Below are 14,280 nucleotides of genomic sequence, written 5' to 3'. Positions count from 1 at the left end.
TACCAAAAGTTGAAGTTCAGTGTGGCATGAAGGGCACGAGTGACGTAACAGGCGGCACTTCCTGAGAAACTTGGGTGTCCCGCAGGCTGAAAGGACCTCTGTCATTAACTGTGTTAAGACAAATGACAGCTTATGTTGGACAGTCTGCATCACAATATTACAATGTTTTGCTGTTGAATGATGCTGTGAAGGGTAAGGGCAGTGCAACTTTACAATGTTGGTGTGCAGCCACTGGGGGGCGCCAAAGTAAAACAAATCACAAACTGGAGATCCTACAGTCAGAATCTGCCTGTCCCCCTCCAGGCGAGGATGAGCAAGCCGGGTCACCGCTGACCCAGAGTTGGGAATGAGACTCAAAAACTTTTTTTACGATCAGCACGAGCATATATTTATTTCTAGGAACCGAACCAGCCCACTTTTCCACATGTGTTTGAGTGGAAACATTGTTATCAAGACATGTTTCTCTGCACAATACGACACGCCCACGTTGGTTCACACTCCAGGTCAAGGAAAACCTGCTATGTATGGCTCCAACTGGGAACCAACTTCCAACCAACAATTTAGTTTTGGTCAAAGAAAAAGCCCTCTGTGTGGTATCAAACCTCTCATCTAACTTATGGCAGAAAATATATATATTAGGAGTCCTTCAGTTTGTGTTAAAGTGTGTGTGTGTTTGCTGTTTGGGGTCATTTAAGGTGTTTTTCTTTGGTCTAGTTTGGGAAAGCACACACTTCTGTTACTTCTCACCACGTGACACTAACACATTTTTGGAAACTGAAGTGGTAAATGTAATGAACAGCACAAAAGGGAACGGAAAGTAGAGGCAGGAAAACAACAGCGAGGGACAGACAGACAGAGAGACAGAGACAGAGACAGAGAGAGAGAGAGAGGGGTTTTCACCCTGGTGTTTCACCCTTCTTGAAACATGGATCGCATGACACCCAGATAACGCTGTCAGGGAAACCACACACACACACCACAGCCTTTTTTTTTTTTTTTCTTACTCAGAAACATTTCCGAATACGTCACTTCTGAACTTGAGGGCAAAGTAGTTTCTGAAAAGAGTCTTAATGAGTGTACAGACGTGGAAACATCTGATCAACCATCATTCTGAATGTACGTGACAGTAAGGGGTAGAGCTCCCCGCCGAAAAGGACACTGGACAGGTGAGCTTTTATTTAAATTAACTCTTTTTATCTGATGTAGGTCATACTTCTTTGTCGTGGCCATGAATGAATGAGTCTTTGTCAGGAAATTATACTCTGGCAGAAGTGTTATGGTGATGTAGAGAAAGATAGAGCGAGCTGTGTCTGTTCACGAGCTGCTTTCTGATGATTAGATTAGAAGTGGTTTTTACAACGACGATGACGACGGTGTTGTCATCTGTCAGGAAAGGCAACACCTCCAAATACTGAGTAAAATGACCGCAGTGAAGTTTGTGAAGATAAATTCTCTTTTTTTGAGCTTCGGTGGAAATATGAAAATGACAGCTGATCCCTGGTGTAGTCATGTGTGTCATCAGAGATGTTTCTTTTTAGCCAACTCTTTGAGAAGTTGAGACATAATAAAGCCTATGAACATTTTCAAATTGTTTCATCCTGCTATCAATTTAAAACCTTGTAATCTTACATTTTAAAAATACTGACTAATAGACCATATCCACATGCCGGCCATTTTCGTCTGACATCACAACTTGGTGGGAAATTCTGCTGCTGTGCAGCTGTGTTTGTGGTCGCAAGTTGTCTCAACATAGGAAATCTGACAATTTGTTATCATTTAACCACCTCTTGATTGATTAGCAACTGAAAAGAACTGATTCAGAGGGGCAACCCATATATCAAGGTACTTAGACAACAGCTAATATTAGCCTTCAACCACTTCCTATCATTAACATTTGATACACGCTGCACGATACAATAGGAAAGACAGACACCAATTCTCAAAAATTCAGCATACATCTTGGACACATTTATTTAAGGGGTTGTCAGTTATCAAAAATGTTGAAAAACTGCCCTATGTCACCCCAGATTTTCACTATCCATCATCTTTTCAGTATACGATCAACCAGGAAATGTTAAAATGATAACAATTTGTCAGATTCATTGTAACTGGCAACATAGATAACAGCAGCAAAACATTCTCCCAGTGTTTGAGCTTCCTACTAGGAAAATGGCCGCCATGTGGATATGGTCTATAAGGGGTAGTTTGTTTTTAAACCCTTCACTTAGTGTCTGTATCAAAGTAAGAACAGAGTGTTTACTACATCGTGCTCTACATACACTCTTTCATGCCAAAAAAGAAAGAAAGATGGGGACATTAACAGGAAGGAGAAGGAGTGAGGCAGGTATGTGGGTGAAAGAGTGTTTCGGTTTGTGGGAAGGTGAGCGAGAGAAGAAAGCGAGAGGAGGTGGGGGGGAGAAAAAAGAGGCAGCATATCAGTTGTTAACCGTGTTCTCTGCCTGATAAACAAGAGTCTTCATCACATCAGTGGCTGCGTGAGGCTAAATGCTAATGTCAGCATGCTCAGACAGATTGACCTGATGGTGGCGCTAGAGGAAGAGCCAGTGGGGCATCGAAGTTATAACACTGCATCCTGCGGGAGCGTGAATGGACACGCCGTCCGAACGAGTTCTGTAGCGATCGATCGAGCGCATGTTGAACAAACAGCTTGACAAGACCGCGCTCTTCTTCGACTCATCAGTCACGTCCTTGCTGGCTGAGCTGTTCACTCCTACATGCTGCTTTTGCAAATCATATTCATTTTCTCCCACATCAAACCGCACTCTTCCAGCTATAGCTCTATAACCCAAACACCGTCACTTTCTGCCCATGCGTGGTTTGCATACTCTGTATTTAATTGAAATATGTCTGCTGGGTTGTGGATTTTCATGTGCTCCTCTATGCATTTTACACACATCCTCTGATTAGCTGATGTTGATATCCCTCAGTGTTGTCTAGTGTCATGCACCATACATATAAATCTGGCTTATTCATTACTCTTCAATGAAGAAGTTAAAAAGGGGCCAGTTTCCACTCACAGGCAACCTTTCTCCCCTTCGCACTTCAGAGCAGGCAGGATACAGTGACCACAAAGAATAAAATGAAACACCTACAGCAGCCCTGCTCTGCTGTTTGCCTACCAAGAAATAGCCACATGTACCTGCATGCGGCTTCAGCTAACTCACTTAAAAACGACGACCGCTGTCCGATGTTTTGTTACCTATCCTTGTCCATCCTTCCCCCCAGCACTGCCCTTAAACGACAATCTTTTTCACTCATGCCTAAACCAAACCAACCCAGCCAATATGGATGACAATAACGAGCCAATCAGACCCAGAGTTAGGCGTGTCGTGACTTCGCCACTGTGGGTAAGGAAGACAGAAGCAAAAGGAGGAACTTCTGTCCACAAACAGTCCACAAAGTTAGGAGGTCAGGGTCATGAATGTATTTCTATGAAAGCTGCTCAGTGGCAAAAAGATCCCAGGAAGGACCCAGGAAGTGCGCCAGGCTTTGAAGCCAATTAGACACATCGTTCAAACAGACTTGAAGAAAGCAGCTGTAAATGGATGGATACTTTTTCTTGAGCATCACAACTTGTTTTACTGTCATAATTTGATCCGTTCATTATGGTAACAAAACAAAAGTCTATAAAAGCCTCACAATTTAATAATTTTTTCCCCCATTCGAATTAGCGGAGGGCTAAACCGGATGATAGCCAGCTCAGCCCGAGGAGGGTGATGTGCATGTTTGAAAGGCCCCACGGTGCAAAAGTTATGTGAATGATCAGGTCATTTTATATCGCAGAAGTTGAACTTTTCTTCATAGAAGTACAGTCATGACCCTGACCTCCTAACTGTGTGGTGCTTAAAAACATCACCTGAGTTCCTCCTTTGCTCCCGTCCGCAATTTTTTGTCATGATCTGTTTCTGATGCGAACGTCAGATCCTGCAGGTTTCATTTGACCCCATCACATATTTTCTATCACCTCTCAAATGTGTTTTTTCAGGCTTATTTTTTCTTGGCTCAGTATTAACCATTGTGTGGACGATGAACACCGACTCGTTCTAGTTCCACCAACGTTTTCAGGAGCCTACTAATCCCGGGATCACCGCACGACACTTAAAATGTAGTTTCACGAAGAAAAGATTTCGAATGAGCTGAAATGTTTGTATGTTGTGTGAAACGAGCCAAATAAATGGTCAGTATTAATGCATCTAAATGGGTGCGACACTAACACTTATATTCTGCCAACCAGTACAACAAGTTGTCACAAGCTGTGATCTTAATAGTTTTTGCATCCGTATCAGTATTCATGAAAAGGAAGAGCATATTTCGGGGGGTTGGGGGAGAGTCAAGTAGTTTTTTTTCTTTTTGGAAACGACGGTAGCTTCTGGGAAGAGAAGGGTTTTAGGAAGTGGTTTTTGTGTGTGTTTACTCTCTGTGTGTGCGTTTGCGTGTGTTTGTGGTTATTTTTGTGCGAGTGTCTACAAGAAACCGAGAGAGCGAAAGAGAAGAAAGAGAGGAAAGAGAGAGAGAGAGAGAGTGTCAGCTCTTTTCTTGGTTTCTTGGGTTCATTTCAGTTGGAGCAGGCTAGGGGAAGTCCAAATGTCAGAAGGCGGAAGACCTAAATCAAAAGGTATCTCAGTGAAAGAGGTTAGAAAGAAGTAAGACTGTCAAGTAGACAGTTAGCTGACTGCTTCCCCTGGGAGGCCTTTCCCATAATCAGATGCTGATCGTAAAATGTGTCGCTGACTGAACCGAGTCGCTCAATGCTCCAGTGTTAACTCGGGGAATACTGGGGAAGTTGGTGGACTTTACAGCATGACTGAATCTCATGACATCAGGCTTTTATAGGTGCAATGCATCCTCATATTTGGTTGTGATGATTACTGTGATCACATTACGCATAACTCAAGATTAATCGATCACACAGAGTTATAAACCTGCTTCCATCGGCTGCCCACACTGAGACCATTTTATCCTGGACAGCCCGGGCAAAAGAGTAAATGTGAAAAGACTAAAGTTACATTTTAAAAAAAAAGATTAGTCTAATTTCATCACGCACAATCTCTTATTAAAGGGACAGTTCCTATGTACCAAACTACAAATGTATCATCGCACAGAAGGTAGCATGCATCGACTCGTGGAAGAGAGGCAAACTCACTAAGCCAACTAAGCTAGCAACAGCTCAGTTGAGCAGGTCGCCATTAATGATTACATCAAGTCATGTGCATGGACAATCTCCCTCCACGTTCCCGATCCTTGACAGCATGTTTTCATATCAGCTCTAGTCTCCCGAACCATAAGATAGAATGGAAAGCTGCTAAAATACGTGTTAAATAGCTCTGTATTCTAGTGTTTCCATGTCTTTCTTCCCCCTACAAACCAAAACTCTGCCCACTTTATTCAATCAGGACCGAGAACTCCATGAAGAGGCTTGTCTGCTCTGCAAGGTGCAGAGAGCAAGATCCTCCATTTCTGGTACCTACACTGGCGATGGTGGGACAGGGAAAGCTACCAATACCAGCTAGTATCCAGCTAGGATCCCAGCAACTTGCAACTTTAACTACCTGATGAGAATACAGTTAAATAGGTGCCTGCTTTTAGCCTGTGGCCACCACTGAGTTTTGGGAAAAAGTTTAGACGCCCCTTGTTCAAACCTTTCAACCTTACAAGCAGAGGCGGGAACATGGTGGCCTGAATCTAACACTGTTTTATACTGTGAATTTAAGAAGGTCAAGTCAGCTCAGCTTCCCTTTTCTCACACTTTTTCAACAAGTGAGAACTTGTTGAGGCTTGTGTCAACCCCCTGATAACTGGCAGTCACGCAGTATGACAGAGAAGATACACTTTAGCCTTTTGATTCCCTCGTTGACGATAAATGAATGATTACGACCTCTGAGAACATGAGCCACGATCTGATTAATGCTGTTTTAAGAACAGGAGGTGTCGTTGGCAGGAAGTGAACCTGTCAGAATACTGGAACATTTGGTTTCTCAGAAAAAAAAATTAAAAAACCCTCTGACCTTTAACAAACCGCACAAAACAGGTGACCGCGGTGTCAGCGAGAACGTTCCCCTGTGCATGCAAATGGAAAAATCAAATGTTAACATTAAAATGTTGTGTTTGCACTGCAAAAAGCAAACGTTTGCGTTCATGGATATGTCTTCTAACAGATATAAAAATGTGTTAAATATCCTTCGAAAGGTGCTGTGCTGTGCAGAGTGAAAGTAGTTGTATCTAGAGCTGTGGGTGTTTGTGGGTCGACTTTGCATTCGGCTGTAATAACCACACGCCACAATCGTACCTGATGCGCAAGCACGCACACACACATGCACACATACATGCACACACACATTTTTATATTTCATCCTGTTTTTGACAGTTTAAATGTCAGTGTGGTTCACATGCAGAAAGCTACAAAAGTTCAGCATGTATCAATTGAAAGGGCAAACGTGGCAAAAAGAGAAGAAACACTGTGTGTGTGTGTGTGTGTGTGTGTGTGTGTGTGTGTGTGTGTGTGTGTGTGTGCGTGCGCAGTATGTGCACAGGTTGACAGCATACAGGTGGTAATAAAAAGCAGCAGGGAAGTAAAAGAAAGGAGACAATTAGCCTGTACAGGGGTTGTAGCACGAACACTGCAGCCTCCACCTGTGTAAGGACTGTGTTTTTGGATCTTTTTTTAAATCATCTAGCAGCTTCTCGTTACAGAAACAGGCGCACAACAGGTAGTGCCATTAAAATAGGCCCTTATTTATTAGCTGAAAGAAAATAGCAGAGGAAGCTGCTTAAGTGTGAAAAACTCTTAACCACAAAAAACTTGAAGAGGATGCATTTTTTTTTTTACAACACACCTTTCACACTTGAAGAGCTAGCGGGGAGCGTGGGTAGATTCAAACTGAGAGATGACTTAAAGGATTGATCTTGAATTGAGATTAAAACTTCTAAGTAGTGACCTTCAGAGAGCATTATCTTTCTGTTGGTTTTTCCATTTCCAGTAAGAAGAAAACCTTTAACTGTCCCAGTTCTTTCGCAGGGCGGTGAATTGAATAAAAGCAGCGCTTTGAAGCAGATCCTGAGCAGCCTCACCAACAGGTAAGACACATATCTTCTGCTTGTTTCTAAGGTTAAGCGTGTCAGAGCCTATAACATATAAGACTACTGTACTGTCAGGAAAACATCAGGTGGGGTGGTGAGACGGGATGTGATACCTGTAGGCAGCTCTTCTCACTAAATGATGGGTTTTTTCCCTCTTTTTAATGAGACGCAGGTCTGACTATGTCTATAAAGCACACTATCAAAAATATTTTGACAAAGGATGTTCAGTTTCACCAACAGTCATTTGGTATGCAGGGCTTTTGACACCCACATCTCATGAAACGGGCTGCGGTTTATTAATCAACGGATGCGACTTATCTTGACTGGGAAGATGTGAAGAATTATGCTTTAAGTCCAAGATATTTTTCCATTTTGATCGTTGTTCGGCTCGTCAACAGCTGCATCGGGTCAAAAAGTTGATGAAGTAGCGAGCGTTGGTGCTCAGTTAATGCCTCGACTGCACTTAATGGCAAAAATTCCCCCCTAAGACTAGACAGTTTTCAGTCTCTTTGAGGCTACTTATGTGCAGAATTTGCAACTTTGGCATCCCTTTGGCAATAGTCAAGTCAAAAACTGGGGTTGTAGTTTTTGAACGTTTGCAGGCATATCTGCCCAGTGCTGCAGCAGCTTGCAAAAAACAAACGTACAGTGTTTAACATCAGCGAGACTATTTAAACAGTAATAAACACATTTATTTCAAGATTATAAGACATTTATAAGCGCTTATAAGAAACTTGTTAACAGTTAATAGACTGCTAAAGAACGTTAATAAAAAAGTTAACTATGCTTTTTGAAGCTACCGGATCTAAAGAGCGAACAATGCCTTGTTAAGGTTCATAAATCCTTAAATATGCACTTATTAACTGTTTTTCTTGAAGATTATAAGACATGCAGCTTCAGTAAGCATTCATCCTTTGTAAATGGGTCACTGCTCACTACCAGGTGAGCTGCGGGATCTCCACATTCAACGTTGTCTTATATGATTAGTGATGTTGGCTATGCAAGGAGGAACATAATGCAGTTTTACAGGATTTCCATGTGGCCCTATCAATGCATCACGCTCTGACTTATGACCCAGTCCAACAGGTGTTTTATTGGTTCTGTGAAAGTGGAACCAGAGCACACAAACACAGGCAGGATCTGAAACATTTCTATTTTTGTTTTTTCGATCACCTGATGGTGTCACAGCCGTGCTCCTGCTGTATTTGTGGTCAGGAGTGTTCGGCCGTGCGTGTGCAGAAAATAAACTCTGCAAAGGAAACATGCAGCAAGTGTCATCCCTCTGCCTCTATCTGTTCACCTGCACAGGATGAGAAGAAGGAGGAGGCAGTGAGTTACACCCTGGAGCGAGAGCAATCCATCAACCCCCCCCCCACCATCACGAAATAATCATCCCGCTTCGGAGACCAACGTTCCCACTGGTTTGAGATCCCAGGAAAAAGAAGACTGATGACTGGATAAATGGAGGGAATTAAGAAAACCCTTCATCTGTTTCTTCTTCTCGCTCTCTCTTTTGTCTGCCTCATCGCAGGGCAGGGGAGCGATTGTCCCACCCTCCCAATCAAAAGTTAGTGATTGTCTGATGACTTGACATGACATTTTTATATTGTCTAGCATAATTGATTTCAATATCTTTTTTTCAATTGAGAAAAGCTCTTGATTTCACCCCGTCTCCCTTATTTCTTGCAGATCTCACCTGCTACAATGACTACTATCAGGTCATCACTTGTTTGTGGAACAGCACATTTGCGTCTGACCATCCAGACACTGAGTGCACAATAGATGCCAAAAGAATAGACAGGTAAGGTTTTAAAAGAAAAGCTGGACAGAGGTGTCCATACACACACAGTAACTATGTACCAAAATAAAGTGTAGCAAAATGAAATGAACATGAAATGATTGTCTTACAGTCAAATTTCTTTAAGAAGTTCCTGTAAACTTGAGCCTGTTGATGTCTCCAGACCAACGCTAAGGAAGTGCTCCATGTTCCTCGAAATGAAAAATATTGTAAGTCTGAGAGGCTCAGAGGTTGTTCCTCAATGCCATGATTCTCTCACAAAACATTGTAATAAAGTTATGTAATTTTTTCTTGAGCTGATATCTACACTTAAGGGTTAACTGGTGCTTTTAATCCGAGCATCACAGAGTGTAACTGTCCATCACCTTTACCACCAAACAAATAACATCATGACATTTAAAGGCCTTGCATTTATCAATATCTTTTTTTGGTTCTTTGAATGTTTTCTAAAAGCGATATTCTTTTCTTAAACTGTTCTCAGTTTGTGAGCTACGGTGTGTGGTCCATAAATCTGCGCTGTAAACCTGAGGAGAAAAGTCTGGACATTGTCTACAAGCCTGCTTGTCACAGTGAGTAGAAATAGATATATCACTTCCCCCTGACTTACCTTGTGAGCTGTTCAGGACGATGACCTAAAACAAACTATGTTTTTCTGATATTGCAGTAAAGCTGGATCCTCCATCAAAACCACTTATCACCAACACCACCTTCTCCTGGGCCCCTCAAGTCAGAAGGCTGAAAATTCCTTATTATCGCTGCGAACTGCAGTGGAAAGAAGCGGATAAGTCATGGAGTGTGCGTAGATATTTTGTGTCTATGTTATCCTGCATAAATGAGTGTGTGTCTGTGAGGCCGATGTTTCTGCCTTCAGTGTTGGAGAGATTGTGAGAGTGATTGTTAAATCATTTGTGTAAATGATTTATGCTGCGCGGCTGCACGAAATCCAAGCAAAAGAAAATGAACAGAAATGAAAATCAGCCAATTAAACATGCACACATCTGTTTCTTCCTCGTCAGGATCCCTCTGTGGAGACAATACCAAAGGCATGTAAATCGGAGTGCATAGCAAACATGTTTGAACCTGACCAGTTGTTTCGAGACACGCGTTACGAGGCACGTGTTCGAGTGCAGTCCAATGAAAAAAAATATTCCTCAACCTGGAGTGACTGGAGCCCAACGGCATCGTGGAATTCAATCATCGGGAGAACAAAACCAAAACCACCACCTTCAGGTACAGGTTGCCAAGTATGAACAAAGCTAATTGGTTTAGTTGAACAAATGCAGTCAGTGAAAGCAACATTTTACAAACGGCTTGAATCCCAGCAAAGGAAATTTTGTTGATACGAAATAATAAAGGAGCAATTTGTAAGAAATGGACAGAAATTTGGTTTCAAACATACTAAAAATGACGTAAAATCTGTGTCTTGTCTTCGCCAGATGTTGTTCGGTGTGTTTTCGGCAGTCTTGCATGTGTGATAGCGGTTGCCTTGTTGCTCATACTCTTCAAGACTGACAAAACCACCTGGTAAGCAGACATGCCCACAAAGTACTCCAAGATATATATGTCACCTGTGGTGGAACAATATGTCTTTTTTGTTAAAGAGAGTGTGTTTTTCACACAATGTCCTTCTGTCTTTCAGGATTTACATCGTAAAGAAGACAATCACAGGTCACATACCGAAAGCACAGGATTCCTTCCTGAAGGATGTAAATTCCCAGGTGAGCTTATGAAAACTCTTGGTCATAACTTTAATAACTTAATATTGATGCCTCTATATAACTTACATACATATATAAATATTTATGAACATATGTTCATTAAATAGTTGAAGCGTTAAATGTGTTTACCCGAACAAAGAATCTTTGATTTCCAAAGTGCTAATATCTCAACTAGTTTTCAATTTTTTTACAACCAAATTTAAATTCTGTGCAGTATTACTATAGTTTTATAGCACTTTGGAGCTAAAAAACCCACTTTTATGATATTTTGATTGTAAATTTTAAGTTTCTGACCTGATTTTTTTAAGCTGAAAGTTTTAATATTCATTGCATTAAAGAAAACAACAAACCAAGCTATTGCAAGCTGTAACTCCTGTCTCTTTAAGGCCCCCCACCCGTATACCCAGCCTCCTCTGATTGGTCAGCTCACACATGCCTGATCCAGCACCGCTAGCAACAACAGAGCAGCTGTGCTAAATCAATTCCTACTGTGCCAAACTAGCTGCCAGGCTTAAGTTATGCTATTTCATGGTGAAATAGTGTGATGTCACAAAGGCACAAAATTGTGACTTTAACTATCTAAAGTAACTGTCTGTCATGTGGAGCTGGACAGAAACTAAATCCAAAATCATTCGCTGAGAAGATGCTTTAATGTCCACAGAGTTTAAGGGAACTGCACTGATGAGGAATAAACATCTATCAGCAAACCCTGGCAGTGACGGCACATACTTATTTGACTCATGGTTCCTGTAAAGTATTTATTAGTGCAGCGTTAAAGATAGCAGTGCATACTAAAAAAGGTCGAGCACAACATGACAAAAAACAGTAGGATGTACGGCCCACGTAGGCGGTGAAACCAGACAGATTACTAATCCGTCAAAGACACATGACCTTTATGATTCGGTGGTTAAAACCTCAACCTTTAAAACACTACCTGTTTACAGACTGGCAGTTAAATGCAGCTTCACAACCTTGTGTTTTTAACTTATCCGATCCTTCCTCTCACATTGAATCCTCCAGAGTTGGTCCAGCCCATACTTCACCATCGAAACCATGAATTCCTTCTCGAAGCCGGTGGACATCGACTCCGTCGAGGTAACCTCCTCTGTGGATGCTGTTCTACCCATCAGTCCAGAGGCGGCACTGCAAGAGAAGATGAGAGTCGAAAGCAGCTACGAGTCGACCAGTTCCAGCTTCTCCAATCCCAGTTATTCCCAGCTGTCTCCTCCTCTTCCCCCCGTCTCCCAGCTCACTGCGGGGAATCTGAAGCCTTGTGAGGCTGATACACCGTATGGACCGGTTGCTAGTCAAGGTGAGGGTAGGAAAGAAGAAGAGGATAAGGATGAAGAAAGCAGGGAAGAGATCCTAAAGTTGCTCTCCGAGGGCAACAAGATCAGTGAGCCAATGCTGGTAATTTCTGACTACGAGAAGGTTGAGAGGCCGCAGGTGGAGCGCTTCAGGCTCCAGAGTCTAGATTCAGGCATGTGCAGTGGCGAAGAGGTCAGTCAAGAGAGCCTGGAGGTCGATAGCATCAACGTGACTGATGAGGATGCTGAAGGCAAGGAGGAGACACAGGAAGAGAATAGAAAAGAAATAGATTTTCAGAAGCTGTTAGGAGGCATTGGAGGTGTAGTTGACAAAGGGTCCATTCAGGTTTGTTCGGGCTACGAGCAAGTCCAGAAGCTGCAGGACGACAGCCCCGAGCTCAATAGCCTGGATTCAGTCATTAGCAGCGGGGACGAGGAGCAGGTGAGTCAGGAGGAGAGCCTGGAGGATGTCGATCTGCCCACTGAATCCACAAGCCTCTTGTTTTCTCCTCCTCTTCCTCCTCTTCATTCCAGCGTATTAGCATGCTCCTTGCCCTCTTTCACACCGGTGCCTCTGAACTTCTCTGAGGCAGCTCTGAGTCCAGATCTGCGCACTCTGCCAGTTCATATACTGGGCAGGATCGCTCTGATGGCACCTAACAGGCCAGTGGAGCCCTCTGGTGATGGATACATGCCAGTAAGACAGGAACAGACCTGAATACAGACATCAATCCCTTCAGCACATTGCTGTACAATGAATTATGTAGCATGACAGCTTATCGGCAAGAGCCAGTAAATGTTTGTCTGTTCTCATCTGTACGTGACAATCATTTCTCAGTGACGGTTTGAATGTAATGTTTCTATTTTCTTCTACTTCGAAGATATTTATCTTTATTTATGACCAAAGAAAAAGAGAAAAACCGTGCCAATGACAACATCACGAAACAAAAAGAGAAAAAGCAGAAGTATCCTTATAGTCTTTATGCTTCAATTATGTCCTGGATGTTTTTTTTTTAATACTTGAAACATTAAAAAAGAAAAATATATATATTTATATATTCATTTTGCTAACTGTGTGTCTAGTAGGAAACACGTATAGGCGACCTGTGTTTAGCTCAAATGTACAATATGTTATTTCTGACGTTAGGTGCGTGGGAGTTGTTGTCACACAACTATCATTGCTGATAAAAAGCTATCTGTATGACTCAGGCAGATATGCAGATATTCATGTATCCAGCCTCGCTTTTACAGAAAAGTATCTGGGTCGAAGGTCAGGTCACTTTCACCTCCGACTATAGAAATAACAGCATTGTATCGGATTCTCAAAGCTACACTTAACTGTCAAATGTCTTTTCTATTTGTCACATTTTATGACTTGGTCTCATTTTGTTATTTTAGTGTGTGTCTGGCTACATGCAACGTGTTGCTTAAAGGATAAGTTCACCCCAAAGGTTTTCTAGTTTTCTAGTGTTTTAGCGTTCTCTGAAACAGCTGAAGTAGCTGGGGACTTGTTTGAAATGTAAATAAACGACTGAAACAAAATACAGCTCGTCTGGACGAGCTGGGTTGCAGCCTTCCTTCTTCTTCTACTCTTTTATTGATGGATCAACAGTTTATCGAGTCTCTCCTGTGGTCGAGGCTCGTGTGTGTGTTTTCCTCTGGTGCAAAGGACACACAAACAATGCAGTGACCCACTCATCAAAAAAACATGTCTCTCTAGCGCCACCAGTGGTCAAAAACCCCAAAGGATATCTTTAACGTTATCAGTTATATACGTATAAACTATGCTTATTTATACTTGTATGGCAGCTATTTCAAGAACTACTGACAGTGAAGATGAATTGAGAGATTGGAAAATGTATGTTGACTTATCTTTAAAATTTTGATTCATCTGATATTTTATTGTTTTATACTTTTTTTATTTATTGTTTATTGAAGTGCACCACTATAACGCTCAGCTCTGTTGCTGTTGTTTTCTCTGTACGCTGTGTGAAATGATGTAATGACTCAGTATTTAAAATAAAAGTGAGTATTTTGGGCCCACAGGTTCAGTTATACTTGGATTTTTTTCGTAAGTTTCGTAAGTTCACTTGATCGCAATTGTAACTGTAACAGCCGACCTCGTTCAGTGCGACGCATAAGAAATCAGTAACTAGAATAATACTTTAAAACTTCAGTGCGTGATTTAAACTCACAGTTGTCCTTTAATGCACAAATCTCTCCTCGTGCTTTCTCTCTCTGCACTTTACGGCCAATTGGGAATTCTTGTTTGCATGGAAAGGTGAAATGAACTCTGGGAAATGAGTACGCAAATACCCTGACCCCGCCTCACTCCCATCATGTTTACTTGTGCAGGGGA

At 42.0% G+C, this 14,280-nt stretch overlaps 1 protein-coding gene across 4 annotated transcripts; it reads left to right on the top strand.

Annotated features, from left to right (window-relative positions):
* Positions 1 to 895: 895 nt before the first annotated feature.
* On the top strand, positions 896 to 13,955 carry LOC311269079 (uncharacterized protein). 4 transcript variants are annotated; one of them, XM_084373060.1, is made up of 11 exons: positions 896 to 1,166; positions 7,037 to 7,095; positions 8,407 to 8,665; positions 8,788 to 8,899; positions 9,027 to 9,105; positions 9,378 to 9,465; positions 9,561 to 9,691; positions 9,913 to 10,126; positions 10,333 to 10,420; positions 10,536 to 10,614; positions 11,635 to 13,955. In XM_084373060.1, the coding sequence occupies exons 3-11, from the start codon at positions 8,560 to 8,562 to the stop codon at positions 12,637 to 12,639; spliced, it is 1,902 nt and encodes a 633-aa protein (XP_084229186.1). In that variant the 5' UTR covers positions 896 to 1,166; positions 7,037 to 7,095; positions 8,407 to 8,559; the 3' UTR covers positions 12,640 to 13,955. The 4 variants fall into 4 exon arrangements, with proteins under 4 accessions (XP_084229186.1, XP_084229183.1, XP_084229185.1 ...); XM_084373057.1 differs by having other exon boundaries at positions 9,009 to 9,105; XM_084373059.1 differs by having other exon boundaries at positions 7,026 to 7,095; positions 9,009 to 9,105.
* The last annotated feature ends 325 nt before the right edge of the window (positions 13,956 to 14,280 follow it).

The sequence above is a fragment of the Pagrus pagrus genome (genome assembly GCF_965226575.1).
Source record: "Pagrus pagrus genome assembly, chromosome: 2".
NCBI classification, from domain to species: domain Eukaryota; kingdom Metazoa; phylum Chordata; class Actinopteri; order Spariformes; family Sparidae; genus Pagrus; species Pagrus pagrus.
Note: the sequence above shows the minus strand (reverse complement) of the source record. Positions and strands in the feature narration are given on the sequence as shown.

Bases quoted from the DNA above. Each gene is read 5' to 3' on its own strand.
- LOC311269079 (XM_084373057.1), top strand. From the start codon at position 8,560: ATGGAGGGAATTAAGAAAACCCTTCATCTGTTTCTTCTTCTCGCTCTC. The intron at 10,421-10,535 runs GTAAGCAGACAT...TCTGTCTTTCAG, and splicing joins AAGACTGACAAAACCACCTG to GATTTACATCGTAAAGAAGA. The intron at 10,615-11,634 runs GTGAGCTTATGA...TGAATCCTCCAG, and splicing joins TGAAGGATGTAAATTCCCAG to AGTTGGTCCAGCCCATACTT.